Consider the following 21,747-nt stretch of genomic DNA (forward strand, 5'->3'; position numbering starts at 1 on the left):
GCAGGATAATCCTCCTTGGAGGTGAATCCCATCCTCCATCTTTTGTAGACCTTTCTTTTTTAGCCTCGGGAGTTCTGTTAGGTCCCTGGAGAGCCAGGGGGACTGCTGTGCCTTCTTGTTGCCTTTCCTCTGAGATGGAATAGACTTAGCTTGTGCATTGAGGATCACTCCCTTGAGGAGCAACCACTCTTCCTGAACTCCCCTCTCCCTGGGGTCATGGTCCCTTAGGACCTTACCGACAAGCCTCCTGAGCTTGTCAAAGTCAGGCTTCCCGAAGTCAAGGACTTCTTTGGTTGACTACGTGGATCCTTCTCTCCCTCCTCAGCCCATAGCCCAAGACTGGGAGGATCGATGAGAACACCACCTGTGCCCCCAGACCCTTTAGCCCAACTCCCAAATCCCTGTAGTGCCTCATGACCCAGCTGGGAGCGCTCCGAGCCGTGTCATTGGTGCCCACATGAATAAGGAGCATGGGATAGTGGTCTGTGGGCTGGAGGAGCTTAGGGATCTTCTCCGCAATGTCCCGGATGCGGGCCCCCAGGAAGCAGCAGACTTCCTGGGCCAAGGGGTTGGGGAGGCAGATTGTCCCCTCAGTCCCCCTCAGGATGGAGTCTCCCATAACAAACACCTCATGTTTTGTCTTGGGGAGAGCGGGGCCGGGAGCTGCAGTTGAGCCTGTGTTGCCTGTGGGAGCTAGCAACTCGGCAGGCTCTGCTGGAGCAGCAAGAGGTGTGTACCTGTTGCTAAGCTCTGGCAGGGCAGGGGCCTTGGTGCGGCGGGCCTTAGGGCCCTTGACCAGCTTGGTCCATGCCCCTGACTGGACAGACTGGACAGAGTGGGAGGTCCCAGAGTCCTCTTTTGTCCTGGAGGGAGACTGTGGTCTACCCTCCGGCTCCCAGGGGAGAAGGGCCTGGCAGTAGGAGTCAATCACCTGCTCACAGTCTCTGATGGCACACAGTCTCTGGACTGTGGCCTGGAGCTCCTCCAGCTGGCGTGCCAGAGACCCCAAAAGGGAGCAGACCCCACACGGGGAGGTAGCCATGCTCCCGGGCCCCAGAGCCTGAAAAAGGGGCTCTGTCTGCGTGGAGCCCGGAACCATGGGCTCCGTCTAGGTGGCCGTCTCTGAGGTGCCCGAGGGGAGGGCCGCAGAGCCCGAGGGGATCCTCGGGGTGCGGCACATGCCCATCCGTGTCATGCCTCTGGTAGGCTGGCTACGGCTGGGACTGTCTACCCTGGGGGGTTCGCAGGCGGGGTCTCGGGCCCTGCCGCGCAGCCTCCTGCACAAACTCTGCGCTAACTCACGCACCAGCAGACAAGTGCCTGTTTGCGCAGCTCCCTGGGGGGCTGGGCAAAGTAGGGGCCTGGGCGGGGCTTGACCCGGCCCGGCTCCACTCAGCCGCCTCCTCCCACTCACTCAGGGGTTAACCCCCTCCCACCATGGGCCCCACTTGCCTCCAGCTGTGCTGGGGGTCAGCGGGGGGCTCTGCGGCTGCTGGGGGGTCTCTGGGGGGCGTCAGGAGAGCGGGGGCGCAGTGGGCTTTCACCTGCGCGTTTCTCACTGCTCCGGAGGCTAACTGGGGCTTTTTCGCTGTTGGCGGGCCCTTTTAAACTATTGCAGGTTCTCTGTAGGGAAGGACACCAAACGGCTCTTCCGTTTTATGCCCCCTCTACAGGGCCCAGCACCATTGCCTTCCTCTTTGCAGGCTGTGCCGTAGGGTTTTGGAGGTGACTGGTTGTGGGCCTCCCTGTCTGCCTCACCAGAAGCTGGCATAACTCAGCCCTGTCCTATTACTTTTACCTCAGGCAATGGGACAAGCCTGCGAGGGACAGCCGTGTGGCCCCGGAGGGGGAGCAGGAAGAGGAGCCACGGGATGAGACACGAGCAAAGCCCAGCTCCTCCCCCTACCCTGAGGCTTGGGACAATGTGCCTATGCTGCTTTTTTCCTCCCTTTTTTTCAAAACTGGCCTTCACCTGCTCTCAGTTTGGGGCAGAGCTGGAAGGGTGAATGCTAGGACACCCTGGAAAGGCTTTTTAAAGGTGTCGCTGACCTGCCATTGCTGAGGGATAGTGGAAAGAGACAGTCATGTGCAGTGATTACAGCTTGGAAGTGGGAGTCAGACCTCCTAGTTTCCATTTGTATATTAGTGTACGGCTGTCTGGGAAGCCCTGGCCAAGCCACTTGCTCTATGGCTCTTGGCTCACCCAGATTTAAAATGGTAATAACAGCAACTGCATTCACCTTGTAGGAATGTTGTTGGAATTAATTAGCATTTGCATGCAAATCACTTTGAGCACCTTGGATGAAAGGCACTAAGCTCCTTTGTATTACTTATTGTTACTAGGTTTTGCTTAAAGGGCTGAGTCCTCACAAAGTTTGCAGATGGATTTCCTGCTTCTGGTGGGCTTGGATAATGAGCCTCTCAAGACCAGATTCTGCCCACAGAGGTACATGTGCAACCCCCATGGATTGCAGCCTAAGTTACACGAGTCTAACTGAGGCTGGAATGTGTTCCTTTGATGTTCAACCAAACTTCTCTCTCTTCGGGGGGCTCATGCATAATTGATCTAAACCAGGCAGAGCCATCAGGTAAAGAGTGGAGAGCAGGAGAAGCAACTGCGTTAGTCCTGCTTTTAGAAAACAACTGGCAAATTCCAGTATAAAAATAGGGTTTCACTGTCACGGTGCATTTTGTGTACCACCTTTTATGTGCCATTGTCCAATCTTTGCTAGAAGCTCAGCAACGGTGGTTTACTTGTCTGAGAACAGGTTTGACTTACTGAGCCAGCATCCAGCAGATAGGCTGGAGGATGGGCAGGAAAGGGAAGGGGAAGGCAGTAGCCTAAGTCTCAGCAGAGACATGTCTCAAAACCATCTTAAGAAAACTTCCTTTGTAGCAAAATTGCAGCATGGCAGAGTTCCTGTTGTCAGGCCAGTCCCAAAGAGCCAGGACCTACCTGGGATTTTTCACCATTTGCTATTCCAAAATTAATCCAATTTACCTGCTGTAGCAGGGTTTATTGCACTCCCAAAACATTCTTCTTCCTTTATCCTTTGAATGAGCAAAATCTTTGATTAAATAAAAAAAACTGAAAGTAACCCTGAGGCCATTGATTATTACTGAAAGACAATAATGAGGGCATTTGTTGCTCAGGGCACAAACCTCCATGTGTTGTTTCCTTACTCCTTGATTCCAAATGGAGTATCTCCATGACTGATTTGATACGTCCCATAGACTCCACCCTTCAGTTCTTACTCAAGCAAAACTCCCATTGTTCCCAGCACAACTGCAAAGCCAAGAGCTAAGATAGAGGGGACAGGCCTTAATATGTCAACTACTCTGATATTCTGTTGTCTTCCAGCTGGATTGCCTTTTGTTCCCAGGCCATCTCGCTTATCTAAGCCAACGTGATGTTACAAAAATGTCAGGGGAAATTTGATAGCTTCAAACAAAACCCATTTCATATGGCAAGTTCTGCTTAGCTGTCGTGTCACGGAATACATATTTTTCAGATACAAAATACGTCATGATTTTTCTTTGCCAGGATAAAGAAAAAAATCCCTCGAAGCAGACTCCTTTTAGATTGCTCCAAAGATGAGCAATTCCAAATCCAGCGAGTGAAATGATATGGTGGGGGTATCAGCTAATCCTGAAAGCACAGATTGAGGTCAAAGGGAGCAAGATTGATTGCTATGTTATTGAATGGGCTGCTCTACCCTTCTGATATCAGACCTTCCTTATAGTTAAGGATGTGCCCGAGCCATGAATTTTGAAATGCAAATGTCCTTGACTTTTGGGTTAGAGATAAAGAAGAGGTCTAGATCTGTAGTATTGGCCCGTGTGCATTTCATTAATTGTAACATGTTCCTATTACCATGGGTATTCAACAGTTTTGCTTTTTCCTTGTGATTTGGATGTCCAATCCAGTTGGAGTAATACGTCTGCAAGGGGCAGGTGATATTTTTTCAACAACAAATAAGCAGTAGGGTGGTTCCTCCAAAGAAATGGGATTAAGTCCCATTTGTGTGAGGAAATACCATTGCCTTCTGTGGGAATTCTGAAGATGGAAAGCTCTCAAGACTTGTTCCTTTATTATTGTCAATACCGTAACTTTGCTAACTACAGATCCAGTCTTGCTCTCCGTACTCATGTAACCAACACTTGACCTCATGAGTAAGCCATTGACAATGGGATATCATTCAGAGGCATGAAGAATCCTCAAAAGAGTAGGCATTTACTGGATCTAGTGTTCATTAAAACAGACACCTTTTTTCTTGTGTCTTCTATCACTACACTGTAGCCATATGGACAGATAAAACAAGACTGTTAAAATTGGTTATGTGGCTTCCTCCTATAGCTAGTTTGTATGTCTGCTCTGTCCCATGGTAAGAAGGTAAATTACTTAATTTAGGGTAGGTAATCTAACAGTTTCAGGGGTAAACTGCCTGAGTTTAGCTTCCACTTATCACTGGATAGAGCAGACACACAACAAGTTGCTAGGGATAAACTGTAGTGAAGTAAATTCTGGCCCCCAACTCAGTCTAATTGCTTCATCTGTCCACTTTACTGTGAACATGCTGCAAGAAGCCCTAACTCACTCTCAAACACCAGCATCTCATTTTTTGAGGTCTAAGATTGTTTTTGTTTTTCAGTCGTGGTAACACAAGTTGCTACCCTTGCAGGAAAGCACTGAAAACCATTACTCAGTCTGAAAGGAGTCCTACAAGTGGTGTGTGGAACCACCAAGTCACAAGAGCCATGTACAGATCCTACTCCAAGTCTCTTGGCACAAAAATAGGGAGAAGAAGCAACGGGCAAGCTATCTGGCTCACTGAGCACTGGCCCAAGAAGGTGCTGGCAGGAGTCCTTTCCATAGCAGTAGGGGGTGTCTGAGATAAAGGGTTGAGAGGCAGGAGCAGTAATGGAGAAAACCATTTTGAACAGTCAGGTCAGTCTGGATCGGCTGTGCAGTTCATGGTAGCTGACTTCTGAGAGTGTGATGCACCAGACAGTTCACCAGAGGATGCGCCTGTCTGGACCACATTTTACCGTATTTATCTGAATCCAAGACAACTTTGAATTTAAGATGACCCCTCAATAATTAGATTCTATATATGGAAAAAATTAAATTAGTTATAATTCTTCAGGTATAGAATCTAATTATCAGAGGATCATTTTAAATTTGCACCCCCTTCCCACACTGATACTGCAGGGAAAGCAGTGACAGGGGAGCAGGCATCTGGAGGGGTGGGTGGGGGGGGTCAGACAGCTGGGGACACAGGTACCCCCTTGCTTTCTGCCCCCGGCAATTCTTCCCCCTGAAGCCTCCTCTTCCCCTAGTCTCTGTCCCTTGAAGTCTCTGTCCCCATTTGCCATCTGCAGCTGCTGCCCCTGCACAGCCTCTGTCCCCAGCAGTCTCTGCCACCCCTGCTCCCTACAACCTCTGCCCCCTTCCCTCCCTTGCTGTCAGACCCAGCTCCTGCTTCATTCCCTCCCGGGGCACAGAGCACATGGAAGTGCAGCCCCTGCCCAGCCATGCAGTAGCATCCTTGGGTTGGAGATGCTGATGCTGATGATGATTGGCCAAGCAGGGGACAGTTTCCATGTGCCCTATGCCCCAGGAGCGCCTGGAGCTACAGCAACACCTGACAGTAAGTGGGAAAGGGAGAGGCAAAGATTGCAAAGGGCAGACAGTGGGGCAGAGGGTGCAGGTGAAAGGTGGGGCAGCAGTTAGCTGCTGTGGTTCAGACTCTGGCCCCGACCTGAACTCAGGGCCAAAGTCAAAGCTGCAGCAGCTGCCTGCCCCACTCCCAGCCCTGACCCAGTGCTGCTCACTCCTGACCCACTGCCCCCAGGCCCCAGCCCTGCAGTGTGTGGGGCAGGGGGAGCCCCAAGCACCCCCTTGCAGGCTGGACCTCTGCCACAGTTGGCTATGTTTTTCTCCTTTAAAGGAAATCCATTTTTAAAGTTTGTTGATCCATTTGTAAAGTTTGTTCATGACCCTTTCATATATTCTTGCAACCCACTTTTGGGTTGCCACACATGGGTTGAGAAACACTGCCCTAGAGAATAGAGCTGGAAGGGGACCTCAAGAGGCCACCTAGTTCATCCTTACACAGCATCAATTGTGCACGCTAACCGTTTTCTGGTAGATATTTGTCTAACCACCCCTCAGCCCCAAGTGATGGCAATTACCTAGGCAATCTATTCTATCATGCGACTGTCCTCTCGGTTAGAAAGTTGTCTCATGTCCCATCTAAATCTCACTTGTTACAATTTAAGTTCTGCATGTCAACTGGGGATAGGACAAGAATACGGGAGTAAAATTGCTACATGGGAGATTTGGGTGGGATGCTATAAATAAAGCTTTCCAGCTGCAAAAGTAGTTAAATCCTGGGATAGATTACCAAGAAAGGCTGTAAACCTCACCCATCTTCCTTTCCGCAACACGTGCTCGCCTGTGAGGGAGTGTGTGTTTTGTGATGCCATCGGCATGCTGAGAAGAGCATAGCCTTGCACTTGCTCTGCTTCTCCTGGGAGCTGTTCCTCATGTGTGAAGGCTCACATCAGATTTTAACGAGGGATAGCATGCTATTTATTAAAATGCCATAGAACATGCTTCCTTCCTTTATTTCTCATGAGCTTTTGTATGTTAGAGAAACAAGCTGGGACAATGGAAGGAAAAACTATATGGGGCATTTTCAGCATTGAGTAGGCAGGTACTTTGTGGGATCGACAATAACTCCTCCCGTGCTTAAACTGTTCATTTGAAGGCATTTTTAGACTGGAGTTCTATTGGATATCATGCTTGTCTCTGGGTTTTCTCTTTAATATATACAGAGAGTAAATATGCAGAAGCTTGAAGGCAGGGGAAACATTTTATATATCATTTGATTCAAAACATACAACATCTGATTACAATTCAGGGTCTCCTTCAGATATAGGGCACTGCCCAGGTAAACCTGAATGCACTTCAGTGCTGCTGGCGATCACACAAACCATTGGACTTCCATTGTCATCGTTTCCATGAAGTCATCGGATCTTCTGATGCGTGCAGACAGCTCTCTCGGCCTTCGTCCCCGGTCTATCTATGCCAGGGGTGAGCAAAATGCAGCCCAGGAGCTGGATGCGGCTCACCGGGCCATTCTATCCGGCCTGCAGGGCCCCTAAAAAATTTAGAAAATTAATATTAATCTGCCCTGGGCTGCCTGTCTTGCGGCCTTCCATGGCTTGCCGAAACTCAGTAAGCGGCCCTCCGCCCAAAATAATTGCGCACCTCTGATCTGCGCGCTGTCCAGTGTAACGGTTGTGTGTACAGTAGCTTGGCCAATATTCGTGATGCCCAATTACAAGAGAGGTTTTCCACAAAAAACAAGGACTTCTGCTAGCGGAAGCTTCAGGGGCTGCACACAGGAGGGGTCTTTCATGGTGTAAGCATTACAGGCAACAGCCGTTTATTGCTGAGAGGCTGAGTCTACCTTGCAGCACAAGGGTCAGTTATGCTCCTTCCCCTCTCCAGCAGGAATTGCTAGTACCAAGTTTCCATGCACACGCATGTGCAGCATACAGTGGAGAGTCCAGGTTAGCTTAGTACCATGGTTCTTAACTTTTTTAGATTTAAGACACCCTTGGTACACTCAAAGTCCCTCTTGTAAAAATGCCAGATCTTAGCTTGCACTCATTTTTTGACTACAGAAAAATAATAGAGCAATTCTTCTAGTGCAAAGAGCTCAGAAAGCCCACACTTGTCAGAATGTTTTTGACACTGTGGATTCCCTGTTGAAATCTTTGGGTTTGTCTTGTGAATTGTCTATAGGCAGTTGCATACCTAACAGACACTCACCAGCACCCTTAAAAGAATCTCATTGCACCCTAGGGCACCATAGCACCCTGGTTGAGAATCAGTGGTTTAGCGAGATACAATTATATTGAAAATGAAGGCTGGAAGTCTGGTTAATACTCTTGACAGCTTCCTCTTTCAGTGTTTCATGGAACTCAAGGCATGCTGCTTTGAGTGAAAAATAATAAAGAAGCTGGCATTTAAAACGAGCTGTTAGCCATCACAGGTATCACAGGATCATACAGTTGGAAGGGACCTCAAAAGTCATCTAGTCCAGTTTCTTGCATGCATGCAGGCTGCTCTATTTCTAAACCATAAAACTCCACAAAACTCTTCAAAGAAAGCAATGGCGCTGGTTTGTTAAAGTCTGAGGACCTGCTTTTGCTCACATGGAAATAGTTGGTAAAACTCCCATTAAATTAATTGAGGCAGGATTTAGCCCTTGCAAAGTGGAAAGGGTTCTGAGTCTGATGTGGCTTTGGTAAATCATAGGCTAAAAACAGACATCGTCTTTCTCCTGGAAGAACGCTTTGTGAGATCCTACAGATCCCAAACCCATTGTCATACTTTAAGTACCTGTGAAGTGTCTGAGTTAACACTTTTTCCTGGGACATTTCGGGCTCATTCCAGTTAATTGCCCTTCATTCCAATGACAAACTACATCAAGGGCTATGCCACAGGTTTTGACGTGGATTAATCAGAGCCACCTCAAATACAAGGTCTGTTTTTAGCCACAGAGACCTTTTGTCCTCTATGTGGGCCTCCAGTATTATGTATAGAAGTAATGACACCCTTGTAACGTTATGTTAAAAAAGAAACCCGTGAGGCGCTTTTGCTAGATATGCCGCAGGAGCTAGAGATTGTAGTCCAGAGTTTTCAAAGGAGTCTTGGGACTTAAGTGACTAAACCCCATTAAAATTGATTGGCATTACAAAGCATGTCCCCTTACATCCTTTTAAACATCTCAGCCCCAAATATCAGAGGCCCTACAGCTTCTGTTTAGACTACAGTGTGTTGAGCTGGCCCAACTGTCTGCCATCAGATGGGATGCGAATTGTGTATTGATGGCTTGGCCTGCCGCAGACAGCTCACTTCATGCATATTCAGAACGGACTTCTCAGAGTCCCTCAACTGTAATTGGGTTTGGATAATTGTACACTCACAAGAACGATGCAGCTAGTTGATTGATCCCAGCTGGTCATTTATCTGAGGTTATGCCGACTGGAGCAGTCTTTCATTCTGATTGGGTTTTTTTCTGCTGGTGCTTTCTTCATGCAAATTGGACTGGGGAAATGTAATGATCGTTTTTAGTTGATGGTGTGAGGAAACTCTTTCCCTTTCTCTCTCTCATTTGTAAGCCAGTGTCTAGGTCAAGAGAGACGGGACCGTCAGTGCTGTCTTTATTCAGACTTGGTGCTGGTCCAGTTGGTTCTGGGGAGCTTCTCTGTAGAGCCAGGTCCACGTGTGAATCCTGAGCTGGTCTCCCCGCTCTGTTAGTATTACTGAAGCTTTCTAAAACCAAGGCTGTCATTTCTGACCACTTGTCTGACGGTTTTGTCCTTTGTACGCAAAGGACCGCTCATGTGAAGTTGTCCACTGAAGCTCAGATTTGAATTTGAGGTGTCGAACATGAAGGACCCTGAGGTCACTGAGCCAAGAAGCACCAGTGCTTAGACCCTGAATTGACTTTACACTTCAAGCAGCAATATGATGCATTTATTCTTGTTGACTTAGCCTTTAAATTTTCCCTTTAATATGTTTTAAAACAAAAATGGGGACTAAAAGTGCAAGCAGTACAATCGTTTGTTTGCTCAGCTGAAGACAGGGGGCCTGATACCCATGGGGCTGTGCCATGGGGAATCCATTTATGTCAAGGCAGGTGTCGAATGCTGCTGTGATGGGGTGGTAGCATTTACCACCAGCTTTGCACTGGTGCAAGTGACTGTCCCAGATGAAGGATTAGGGATGAATCAAGGCCAAGGACTCTCATTGAAATAGTTTTCTCTGTCTCAGAGTTAGCTCATGCACTATGCCTGCATCTATTTTGTAGTCCAGAACACTCCTTGAGCTGTCCACTGTGCTCTTGAGCTCTTTTGACACCCATAGGCACAGACTATCTGAGGCAAGACCATAGCCCACACTGGCTCAAGTGCACTGCTTTGGTCATGCTAAGTGATTGGAAAGCTGACAGCTACCCAAAGAGACCCCCAGTGTAGACACTGCCATGGCTTTTATATTACCTGCAGCAGAGAGGGCATACTCATGGGAGCAGGTTCATGGCTGGGGCTTCCACAGGCCTTCAAACCACTGCAGGTACAGTCTACCCGGGTAGTCCCAGGGCATACACTACAGTCCCTCCTCCATCTCCTTCAGATATATCCCCCTCTACCTGGCCCAATCCAGCTCTGAATTGCTGCAGATGACAACCAAGCTAGGGCTTGGGCAAAATGCAAACATGTCCTCTTTGAAGGATTTCACTTTTTTCAGGCAAAGTGGCACATCAGTATTGCAGAAGGCCTTAGAAATGACTTGTATCCAGAACCATGTGTAACATATACCCTGACCTTTTAAGCTGTATTTTAATACCCTCAATTACCAGAGACCGGATCCAGTTCAAACCACCCAAGTTTCGCCAGTGTGAAAACTGCATGTTGACTGCACAGATTTCCAGGATGTGAACCTGAGTGACACCATCTGTCCTGTTTGCTCAGTATGGCTGTATCCTGGTTTAATGACTTAGGGCAAATCCTGTTCCATCTTGTGGGCATGGAGACCTACCAGACCCAGCCTGATCCCAGGTTCTCCCAGCAAGGGTAAGAACAGGACAAGCCAGTTCACCATGGCACATGCCCATGGGGCATCGTCTAAAGCAGTGCTTCTCAACCTTTTTAGACTCAAGGCACCCCTCAATAAATACAAGACACCCTTTGATAAATTCAAGGCACTCATCAGTAGTCTCAAGGCACCCCCTGGAAAATGCCAGGTGTTAATTTTCACAACTTTTTTGAGCACAAAAAATACTAGAGCAATTCTTCTGTTGCAGAGAACTCAGAAAGACCACAACAGGTGTGGGTGTTTTTAATACTATGGATTCCTATGTGAAATCTCTAGGTTTATCTTGTGAATCATGTTTGGACACCTAGCAGTGTTAACATTGTGTGCCACCCCGCATCACCCTTGTAAGGATTTCAATGCTCCCTAGGGTTTCACGGCACTCTGCTTGAGAATCACTGCCCTAAAGGCTGGAGGGAAGCTCTTAACTACTACTCGCTAGTCCAGGAAAGCTTCCTTTCTCCTAAAATAAACAGCACAGTTCAGATCACTGATCTGAGCCCACTACCAAGAATTTGCCCCATGTGCTTTAGGAGATGCCAAATCCATCAAAACTAACCTTATAACATATGCCTACTTCACCTGCCTTGCATTCTGTGTGGTGTTCAAGCTAGCATTTGGTATGTAACTTTTCCATAAAGGTAACATGCCACAGCAATCTTTACAGTGTGCACTGATAGTTGCACGGTACCTTGGAGATGCAAAACTCCTTTCCCAGGTTCTCACTGGCTACCGCAGGAGCCCAGTTGTATTTTTCATCTTATATCAGATGTGCACTGGCTTCTAGTAGTTGCATATGGCTGGCTTGATATACATCCATTCTGTGTCGAGTTTGCCGCAATGTCCTCATCAAGCAGCACCTCTCTTTCTTTACAATGAAATACCTTCTATCAAAGAGAAATCCAAAACAATATGAGGCGGCAGGAAAAAAGCAACGGCAATGTACTTATGGAGTGAGCAGCTTTTCTCTGCACCACTTGTTATTTTTCTAGACAAAGTGCTGACAACTCATTCATTCATCAGCCAGTTATTTCAGTAATTGAATTCATGAATTAATTATTTCAAAATTAACATGCTACAAGAACAGTTCCAGCTGGGAGTCATCTGAGGTCAGAAGGTGCACACTCTGGCTTATATTCACACCCAGGTGGGCACTGTGTTAGCTATTGATGCGGGTAACACTTCTGGAAAGCTCTGCATACCTCGGTGAGACTATAACCCTGTGCTGGAATTTAATATAAATCATATTGGTTAATGAAGGGATTGGAAGTTGCCTTTGTCCTCTGCTAATGTAAAGTGTTATAACCCCATTCATTCAGGTTCATTTCATTTGGCTCAGCTCACATTCATATATTGACCCAGTCCCTGTTTATGAGGCACTGCTTTTCCTTGGCATGAGGATCACCATTTCATCACCATGTGCCTTTGCATCTGCAGTGCTCCTCTGAGCTAGTCAGCTAATGCTCGCGTGTGCTTGTTTCATTGATCCTGCATAGCTGGAGTGAAAATATTGCCATGTGCAATGTGATCAAAGGTACTGCGGGTGGGGTTTGCATCAAGGCCTTTCCCATAACAACAAGTGGGATTTTTGAGGAATTGGGGTTTTTAGGACGTTTTCAGCACAAATATGAACTGTGGACTCCAATTAACACCTCAGTCCCACAGCCAGATGCCTGGATTCTCTCAAGGTCACGGGCTTTCTCACCACCTGCTCTGAAAAGATGTTTGGCAATGAATTCATTGAGTGCAGGTATCCTGAAAATCCATCTCCATTTAGTTGGGCACTTAATCCATTGCTCTTAGGCCCTGATCCTACAAACATGAAGGCTTTTGTAAGTAATCACACACAACTCTATAGGACCATGTACATGTGGCAATGTTTCCATAGTGGAGACCAAGTCCATACATTTAGAAACATAGAGGAGTTATGATGTTATTAGAGAACTCCTGTTTCATAGTAAGTGAATAAGGCTTGGCTTAGCAATTTCATTTTTTGTCCACAATTGCAACATGATGAACAAAAGTGAGTAACAGCAATAGTTGTGACACTAATAACTAGGTCGTAGTAATGAGTAGTAATGATAGCTCACTGACTACAGGCAAACCTTCAGTAATGACTCACAGCTTTGAAGATTAAAATGATTGCTGAGCTAATCATTTATAATGTTTTATTTGATGAATTTTGCCTCTTTTTCTGGTGAATTTTCATGTTGTTGCAGTTTGTTCTTTGTTCGGAATTATCCTGCAGCCAACATCTCTGACTAGTGCTTGGTCCCATTCAGCCGATCATTGTAACTATTGGGTGTTTTGTAGGAGGGTTGGAGTGGTGTTGTAACTGTGATAGTGAGAAAGTGTGGGAAGCAAGGTGTGTAACATCTGAGCTGTTTTCATTGGATACATCTGCCATATGGTATGAATCGTTTCTCAGGTAGAATGATATTTACTCTTCGAATCAGACTTAAGATACAAAGATTCATGGTCGTGAATTTGGAAGTCAGATTTCATGCATATTCTGCAATATTTGCTTTATATTTTACTTTTAAGATAAATGTCCCCCCCCCGATAAGATTAAGATTAGTTGTTACGATCTAAATGTTAAATGAACACAGAAGGAGAGCTTGTGCGAAAACTAAATGATATGTTTGCAGAAAATGTTTTATGGCACTAGCTTTGTTTAAGTTAAAATCTACCATTGATAGAGAAACAGGAAGTTGGCTGAACCTCAGAAAATTTCTTAAAAGTATCATAGGGTGTTTAAGTTCCAAACAGGTAGTCACCAGCTTTCAGGAAATGGGACCTTTTATTTTTTTTAAACATTTCATATGAAAGGGGTTCCCTAGTAATGTAACGACTGGGATGAGGTTTATTTTTGCTGAAAAATTCAACAACAACAAAATGTTCATCCAAACTTTCATTGTAACTTGATTTTTCATTGGTAAAGCAAAATATTTTTCAGGGCTTAGACAGACATTCACTTACCCCAGTTTAACTTACATTGGGTTTGTAGATTGATATAAACTATGCCAGGATCAATAAAGGCAGATAGTAGATGCTGTTATAGCATCTTGCCCCTAAGCAGTGAAGAACTGAGTAATCGCCATTTGGCATTTAGCAACGGCTGCTTCAGGCTGGAAGTGGACAGATGAAACTCCAATGGGCATAACATACAACAGTAGAGTTTTACCCTGATTGTTTTAGGGATACTGTAATTCTCTAGCAGATTAGACAAAGATACCCCAGTTTACTGGTTGTGTCATCTGTCTGCTACTTTTTTACACCAATGCAATGATCATTACATTATATAAATATCTAATCTATTCAGCACCTTCTGTTGTCAGCAACCAAAAGCTGAAAAATATTTGGCCAAAAAACTGAAAAGTATTTGTTTGGATTTTGGACAAAAAACCCTAATCTTTTCAAAAGGAAGAAAAAGAAACTTTTGTCAAGAGATACTTCACCATCAAAAACCACATTTTCCATCAGAAGCAATGGTTGGGAAATACTCCAACAAATACCACTAGCAATAACACATACCCCTACATGTTATTGTCACTCCAGAAATAAGCCCAGTTGTGGGCCTGGGATTCAGACCAGGGGCCGTATGCCTCAAAGGCAAGAATATCACTCACTAAATCATTTTGATAATGAAAGACAGGGGCTTCCAGCCAGAGTTTGATCTTGGTTGCTCCCACTGATGTCAACAGGGCTGGACCCTGTTTATTTTGTTGTAACGGAAATTATCTTTCATGTTTTGGCCTGTCTGAAAATGATCTTGGTCTTCCGACTCATCACCAGCAGATCAGTTTAAAGCTGTTCCAGTGTTAGAGTCTGACTTGTTTCTCTTCCCTTCCCAGCTATCGACCTGTTGTACTGGCGTGACATCAAGCAGACGGGCATAGTGTTTGGAAGCCTCCTTCTGCTGCTCTTCTCTCTGACCCAGTTCAGTGTCGTCAGTGTTATCGCCTACCTGGCACTTGCTGCGCTCTCAGCCACCATTAGCTTCAGAATCTACAAATCAGTTCTACAGGCCGTGCAGAAAACTGATGAAGGCCATCCCTTCAAGTGAGTGCTTCCCCGTCATTGCCAGGGGTGCTTGTTCATCGGGTACAGAATTCATTCTTAATGACATTCATCTTTCTTCATCTGCCATCACATTCGTATATACCCTATACCCGTCTTTTTTTATTCCTAATGAAGGGGAAATGTACTTTCCCTGTGCCTGTGGTCCAAAATACTCCTGAAGTGTATTTACTCAAATTTAGAAACAAAATAAAGATCACCGTCCAGGTGATCACCCTGAAAATTTGAGCCAGAAAGTTAAAACATTCAAGAAGTTGTAGGTTACTAGGAAGAAAGAAGGGAAAGCCTCATCCGCATTAGGCATAGGTGCCCTTTCTGTTGCAGCACATATACTTTTTCTCCCAGTAGCAAGGATCTGGGCCATTGCTTGCATCATTGAATGACTAGATAAATGTGCTTTAACATGGATAGTGCTGTGTAAATGCTAAGTGCTGATACTGTCTTCAGAGTGAACATGCTTTGTGTCTTTACCCCATTGAGGTTAGACTGTCAATTGAAGGAGTGGTTCAACTTACTTCTATCAATCTTTGTAAAGACAGAAGGTATGAGATGGGACCCTCCGCAGATTGACTTTTACCCCTCTCGTGTAAGGGTAACTAGAACCTGGAACACACTCCTGGCAGAGGTGGTGCAGTCGCCATCCTTGGAGGTGTTCAAGGGGAGGCTGGATAAGCACCTCGTTGAGCTCGTTTGAGCTCATTAACCTCCTGCCTGTGGCAAGGGACCAGACTTGATCTTCCAGGTCCCTTCCGGTCCATTGATTCTTTGATGTGCAAGTGGAGAGAGGCGTCCAGGAGTCCTTCAACTTTCTAAGGCCCCTCATGAGAACCTTCTATGGGGCCAGGTTGTGCACAGAAAGAGGAGTGAGAGCTGGGGCAAGCTGGGATGGGGACCAAGCAGAACAGAGATGGGCCACCCATCACTCTGCCCATCCACTCCCGAGTGATCCACCAAGTTTCACAGATACAGTTAGCTTGATAGGTGGTGTTGTACCTCTTCATGTGTGCATCACAGTACTGGAGAACTAACTTTTCATTTGAAGCTGTGATGCCAGGGAGTGGGATTCCAGTGCTGATGCAGAAGCCCAATGACTCTGAGCAAATGACTTTGGCCACTTGCATATCACCTAGTATCTGAGGGGCTAGACGGGCTTATCTCCTAGTGTGGAAGAACCCCACATGTTCAATGGCTTGATGTGATGGACGAATCACAAGGGTATCCTTGTATGACCTCTTCATATTGGCTTCTTCCCTTGGCTTGCACCACACTGGAGCGGCAATGCAGCCTGTAGCTTTCCAAGGGTGGGATATCAGTACGCAAAGGTAGCACTGGATGTCAATGGCTCTGTGGCCTGTAGTGTCCATAGCACACAAATAAAGCTGCAAAGAAAATGGGTGTCTGTGTAGTAGGGAAGAGCAGGAAAAGGAAAGCATGAGAGGGAATGAAATGCAAGCTTGCCCGTGTTTTGTAATGGGTTTTCTGTTTTTGGCAGAGCCTACCTGGAGATGGAAATGTCTCTCTCACAGGACCAGATTCAGAAATACACAGACTGTCTCCAGTTGTACGTGAACAGTACAGTCAAAGAGCTGAGGAGACTCTTTCTTGTCCAGGACCTGGTGGATTCCTTAAAAGTACGATTTTCTTTCACATTTCCAGCTCCAATCTAGAGGAGATATTTTAAAGATTAGAGTACTGTACTGATTCCATTAGGTTCAAGAGTTATAGTGTCTGTCTAAACCTAGCTGTGTGTTTCTGTGCAGCATAAAGGCTCCTCTCCTTTTGGTTCTAACCTGACAGTATAGTGACTTACTGCTATACATTTGAATGTAGTGATCCACAATATTAGAAAAATTAAATATATAGGGCCAGCTGCTCAGTTCATATACAGTGGCAGAGTCCCAGTGAAGTCCATAAAGCTATACTGAGTTACACTGTAAGGATCTGGACCAAAGACAGCTGTCTCCTTCTCCACACCGTAGTGGTCCCTCTATCAATGCTGCAGTGTATTACATACAGCCTGCTGGCAGCATCAGCTTGAGACTCACTCATCCCTAAGTAAAATTAGGATGTGATGCTTCTCTTCCTCCTTGCCCACCAACCCATCCCCTCTTTTCATCACTTCCTGCTGAAGAAGTGTCCCCTGTTCCTGCCCACCCACGACAGTTATTTCTGAGGTGCTTGATAACAAACACACATTAAGCATCCTCTAAAAAATAAAGAAGAGATTATCAAGATGAAGACTGGTGGAAGTCAGGTTCCTAAGTTAGCAAAGGAGTCCTGAAAAATGTCACCCAGGAGCCCCAAAGTGTTTACAGTCTCAGACATCAATCAAGCAAAAAACCTTACTTAGAAAGACCCCCTTGTTAAGTGTGTCCCCACGGTGGCTAGGTGTCTACCCAAGCCACGCTCATGTAGCATCAGGTCCTGAAGGTTGTATGTGCAAAAAACCAATGCAGAGGTTGAAAAGCAGAGAGGCTCTGGGGCTAACAGAAGAGAAGGTAAGTTATTCAAAAAACCAAACAGGTGGTGGATTTCTTTTGCTCTTCATACACTGTAAATGTTTGTGGGGGCTTTTTAAATTGATTTGAAAGCTCACAAAAAATTAATGTTATCTGCTCCAGATGTTCCTAGTTTTGAAGCATGCTGGCACATGTACAAGCAACGATAATGAAATTTTAATATAGCAGAGTCCTAGCTAGATAAGTGAAGCCATTTACTCTTGTGCTGATACTTGAGGTGGGCGTTTGGAGAGCTAATGCTTTGTGTTTAATTTAGTTTGCAGTACTAATGTGGCTGCTGACCTATGTTGGAGCACTCTTCAATGGCCTGACTCTTCTGATAATGGGTAAAAATGAGCATTTATTTTAATGGGTCTTTTTAACTTTATGAAGCCTGGTGATTTCTAGTTAGAAAAATAACAACTTTCGCTGCGCAACGTGCCTCCTCCATAATTGGTCAGTTTATTTTGCTTGCTAATGAATATTCCTTACATCTCATTTTGTTGTTTCCAACTATTTGCATAGGGCTGTGTTTTAGCTGCTTCTCAGCTATCAGGCCTACACTGATGATAAAACTCATGTTTATAAGATTCAAGCACTTCAGTTTTAATACAGAAATTCTTAAACGCCATGCACGGGGACAGCCGTCACGTGCTTTGGCTGCTATTTAGCATGCGTCTTGTTTTCTGTGTGTGACAACTCCTAGACTGTAATGCTGCGTTTTTTCCCCCCAGCCGTGGTCTCGATGTTTACTCTACCTGTCGTATATGACAAGTACCAGGTAGGTCTGTCAAGCATGGTACTATTGCAGAGGGATTGACTGTACACATGGCTCTGGTTTGTTGATGTCATGCTGATTTCTGGATGTCTTTTTCTGTTCTTTGTAGGCACAGATTGATCAATACTTGGGGCTTGTGCGGACCCACATAAACACTGTCATGGCAAAGTGAGTTCAGCAGCAGACTTGACAAGAAGCATCACTTTAGCTCACTTGGGCCTTAGGGCACACCTCTGTATTGGGGGTGGCACCTAAGGCCATTCTGCCTCTCAGACCATCACCTACCCACGCCCCTTGTGCTTGGCAGGGAAGTTCAAGGTCATATCCCATGCAAAATGCAGCACTCTGCCCTCTGTGGCTTAATCCCATCTTTCAGACAAGAGTAGATCAGGGTAAAGGCAAGTCCAAATCCTCCTTTTCCCTCTTGTTCCCTCTTGAGAGCTATGGAGGGAGCAATTCTTTCATTATATGGAGAGGATACGGCCAGCAGCAGCAGCAACCTTCTCTGGCTGCCTCTATTTTTCCTTACTGGGCTACTTGGCCACTTAGGATAGGCAGAGACAGACAAATTGTAGCTTCTCCCTCGCCGTCAGCTCAGTGTTTGTGAATGGCTCTAGAATGCAGTTCTGCCCAGAAAACAGTATCTGCTTCCTTTTCTGACCCGTTGTCCCCGTATTGCAAGCCCACATGTTGAAGGCAGACTGAGAAGCCTGAGTACTTCATATGTAAGCTTTAACCAAGGTGGGATAAGCAAGCCTGAATTCCCAGCACTGAGCACCCCAGGGCTGTGGTAATATTAAAAACTCCATACCCAAATGTTGCATTTTGACCTCATCTCTAGTTCCCTGTGGATGGTAACGTGCGGTAGGATATCAAAGGAGTTCCTGGCTCACTGAGCATATCCAAGGCACAGGGCAATCACTAAGGACCAGGCAGCTTGCTCCTGCATGTCTAGCATTCCTGTGTGCCCAAATCCACACCACGGACTCTCAGTTCCCCACCAGCAGTGTCCCCCAAGACACTGCACTTTCCATCACATGATGCTCCCTTCCTGAAGCAGGGTAGCTGTATCCATGTAGTGTTAAGAGTGGACAAATTGGCCCTATCTGCATCACGGAGACATGGCTGTAGAACTTCCAGTCGGGTGGGCACCAGGCACAGAGCAGCATGACATGTTCAAGGCCCCAGTTTGGGATCTAAACATGGTCTTATCCCATCTCCCTTCTTTCCCATTCACAAACTTGCCCTTTCTTTATAGCTTTTGGACACATCTTGAGCAAAGGGAAAAAGCAATGGTCACCTTCTAGCTAGGAAAATGAGCAATCATCTGGAATGGTTTGGATGAACTGCAGCCTGACTGTGATCTTTTTTTTTATTTCTAGGATTCAGGCTAAAATCCCGGGCACTAAAAGAAAGGCAGAGTAAAGCAGCCATCAAGGATCCATCAACTACAAGTAGTGAATAATGGGGGAGTCTGGAGTGAAACAGCTCTTCTTACTCTTTACTGCAAATTTATCGTTCCTTTATTTTCCTCAACGCCATGATCTTAGAAACATAAAACACCGAAGCAGCTTTTTTCCCCTGCTGCTTCTGTACTTAGAATATTTGCAATCACTTGTGTCACGCACTAAAGTATAGTAAAGAGAAAAGTGTTCTAGATGTGGTTTTTTTGTGTTGCTTATAAAGTGCATGATGGTGAGAGCCTAAATAATATTGACCTCTCTCTCTATCTCTCTCTCTCTCTTTCTCTCTCTCTCAATCTCTCTTTCTCTTTTTTTTTTAAAGTGTTTTTCCTTCTATTGGCATCGCTTCTATAACTTTTAATGTTACATGTGACTAGGGCTTTCCTGCTTAGTGCACTGATGCAATAGTTAAAATTGCTTCTATGTCACTGGGTTGCTGGTTGGGTTCATCTTTATTAACTATATAGAATCGTAGACTGATGTTTTAGTGTTTTCCAGCACAGACAAAATAAACAGTAATTGGTACTTATAGTAATCAGTTTTGTATAACTAATACAAAAGCGAAAACCCAGTACTTTTGTTGTAAGGGATTGACAGGCTGATGTATGGTAACTGGAGAGTTCCAGCTTGTTAAATTTATTACAATTTGTATTACATTCTCTGTAGTTCCTAATGGACTTAATTATGGACTCTGAATATTTGCACTTATGTACTTGATACCGAATGCAGAAATAAATGTTACTAAATGTAAAAAGTTCTCCCTTTTGTCACTGCCGAGGTTGTATTAGAGCTTGCCAAGGTGAGAACCAAGTTTTTATAAGGGAGCCGGGAGGGTGCACTTGTCAGCCTGCCTATGCTCATATTTCTTGCACTATAAAATGGTGCCATCCCCCAAAATGGTGGGTCTCAGTTCGTCTGCCGCTTTCACATTTTGGGGAGTAAAGAATGGAAATAAAGCCAGCTTCCTAGTGCCATAAGTTTTTCGTTTTGTTGGTGGCACTGATCTGGTTCAGGCACATGAAACAAGTGATCGATGAACCAATGAATGCTCAATGAACCATTGCAAATAATCAGTTGCCTGATTACCTACCGAAACAGGGTTCAGATCCTAAGCAACACACCACCGAAAACAGTCTGCACCACACAAGAGATCTTTACTCTCCCTCTGTTATTCACTGCTAGTGCTTTAAGGTGTTTTATTTCTCTGTCTGGGCCAACCTGTGAGAATCAGTACTGAACACACACATCCTGGGGACCAAAATGGATGTTTGCTTCAGTTCCAAGTTAACCAGTCCTTTTAAACATTGAAATTTAGTTTTTAGGAGCATGAAATTCAAGCAAATTAGAATTTGCTCGAGTTAGGACTGATTGGGATGACTGAAAACACTTCTGTCTACTCCAGTTTGAGAGAGAAAATTGGGTATTTAACTAAATACATTTTTAGGGAAAACATCTGTTTCCCATGGAATTTTTTTTTTTAACTTGAAACAAAAAAAAACATTTTTGGCCCCAAATGATCAGTTTTCCTTTTTTAATGAAACTTCACATTTTCTGGAAAAAACTAGAAACTCCTGGAATACCGTATATCTCTCCGGTCACTGCAAGCTGCATTTCTCGGTTGAAATCATCATGTTGTCATGTCTCTTATTGCCCAGTCACTGTGACTATACACACCTCAATCATGGATCAAGCTGTCGTCATGCCAAGCCCTATATAAACATGAAACAAGATGACAGCGCCTGCCTCAAAGAGTTGACAGTCTCCATTAACTCCATCAAGGGGTTCTCAATTTCCATGAGGGTCAATGCGAGGAGAATCAGAGTCCTAGCTAGGTTATGTCCATCTCATGCGACCACTATGAAAGAAAACTGAATTCTTCAAAGCCAGAACGGTAAATCTGAGAGGCAGAATAAACAGGTGATCCAGCAATAGCTGAAATTCATCTTCATTGTCACAGCCTGGAGTTTTTTACTTCCCGATGAATCCCAATTGCCCCTTTTCCATTTAACGTATTTGTCTTTAAATACCCTTGCATGTTTTATAGATCTCATTCCCATTTGTGCCACAAACATCTTTATAGATCAAAATCACAACTTTGTGTCCTCTTGAAGAGAAAAATAGAGGACATAAAGGCGTCCGGTTTCATATCAATAGAGGACAGAAGACAACCGGACTGTCGAGAAAAATAGTGGATGTAAAGGCATCTGGGTTCATATCAATATAGGACAGGACAACCGGACCGTCCTCTATGATGGC

The 21,747-nt window shown here is 45.2% G+C and overlaps 1 protein-coding gene across 4 annotated transcripts in view; it reads left to right on the forward strand.

Moving 5' to 3' along the window:
- RTN1 (reticulon 1) overlaps nucleotides 1-20,248 on the forward strand; it is a 349,959-nt gene extending 329,711 nt beyond the window's left edge. For 3 of the 4 annotated variants that reach the window (XM_019518388.1, XM_019518391.1, XM_019518390.1), the window contains 6 exons: nucleotides 14,527-14,734; nucleotides 16,245-16,383; nucleotides 17,528-17,597; nucleotides 17,985-18,031; nucleotides 18,138-18,196; nucleotides 19,411-20,248. In XM_019518388.1, the coding sequence (XP_019373933.1) occupies nucleotides 14,527-14,734; nucleotides 16,245-16,383; nucleotides 17,528-17,597; nucleotides 17,985-18,031; nucleotides 18,138-18,196; nucleotides 19,411-19,453 (566 nt within the window). In that variant the 3' untranslated portion in view covers nucleotides 19,454-20,248. The remainder of the gene's footprint in view (nucleotides 1-14,526; nucleotides 14,735-16,244; nucleotides 16,384-17,527; nucleotides 17,598-17,984; nucleotides 18,032-18,137; nucleotides 18,197-19,410) is intronic. The other variant, XM_019518389.1, reaches the window with a different exon arrangement.
- Nucleotides 20,249-21,747: the final 1,499 nt, after the last annotated feature.

This window comes from Gavialis gangeticus, unplaced genomic scaffold, assembly GCF_001723915.1.
Source record: "Gavialis gangeticus isolate Ggan-Ray unplaced genomic scaffold, GavGan_comp1, whole genome shotgun sequence".
Classification (NCBI taxonomy): domain Eukaryota; kingdom Metazoa; phylum Chordata; order Crocodylia; family Gavialidae; genus Gavialis; species Gavialis gangeticus.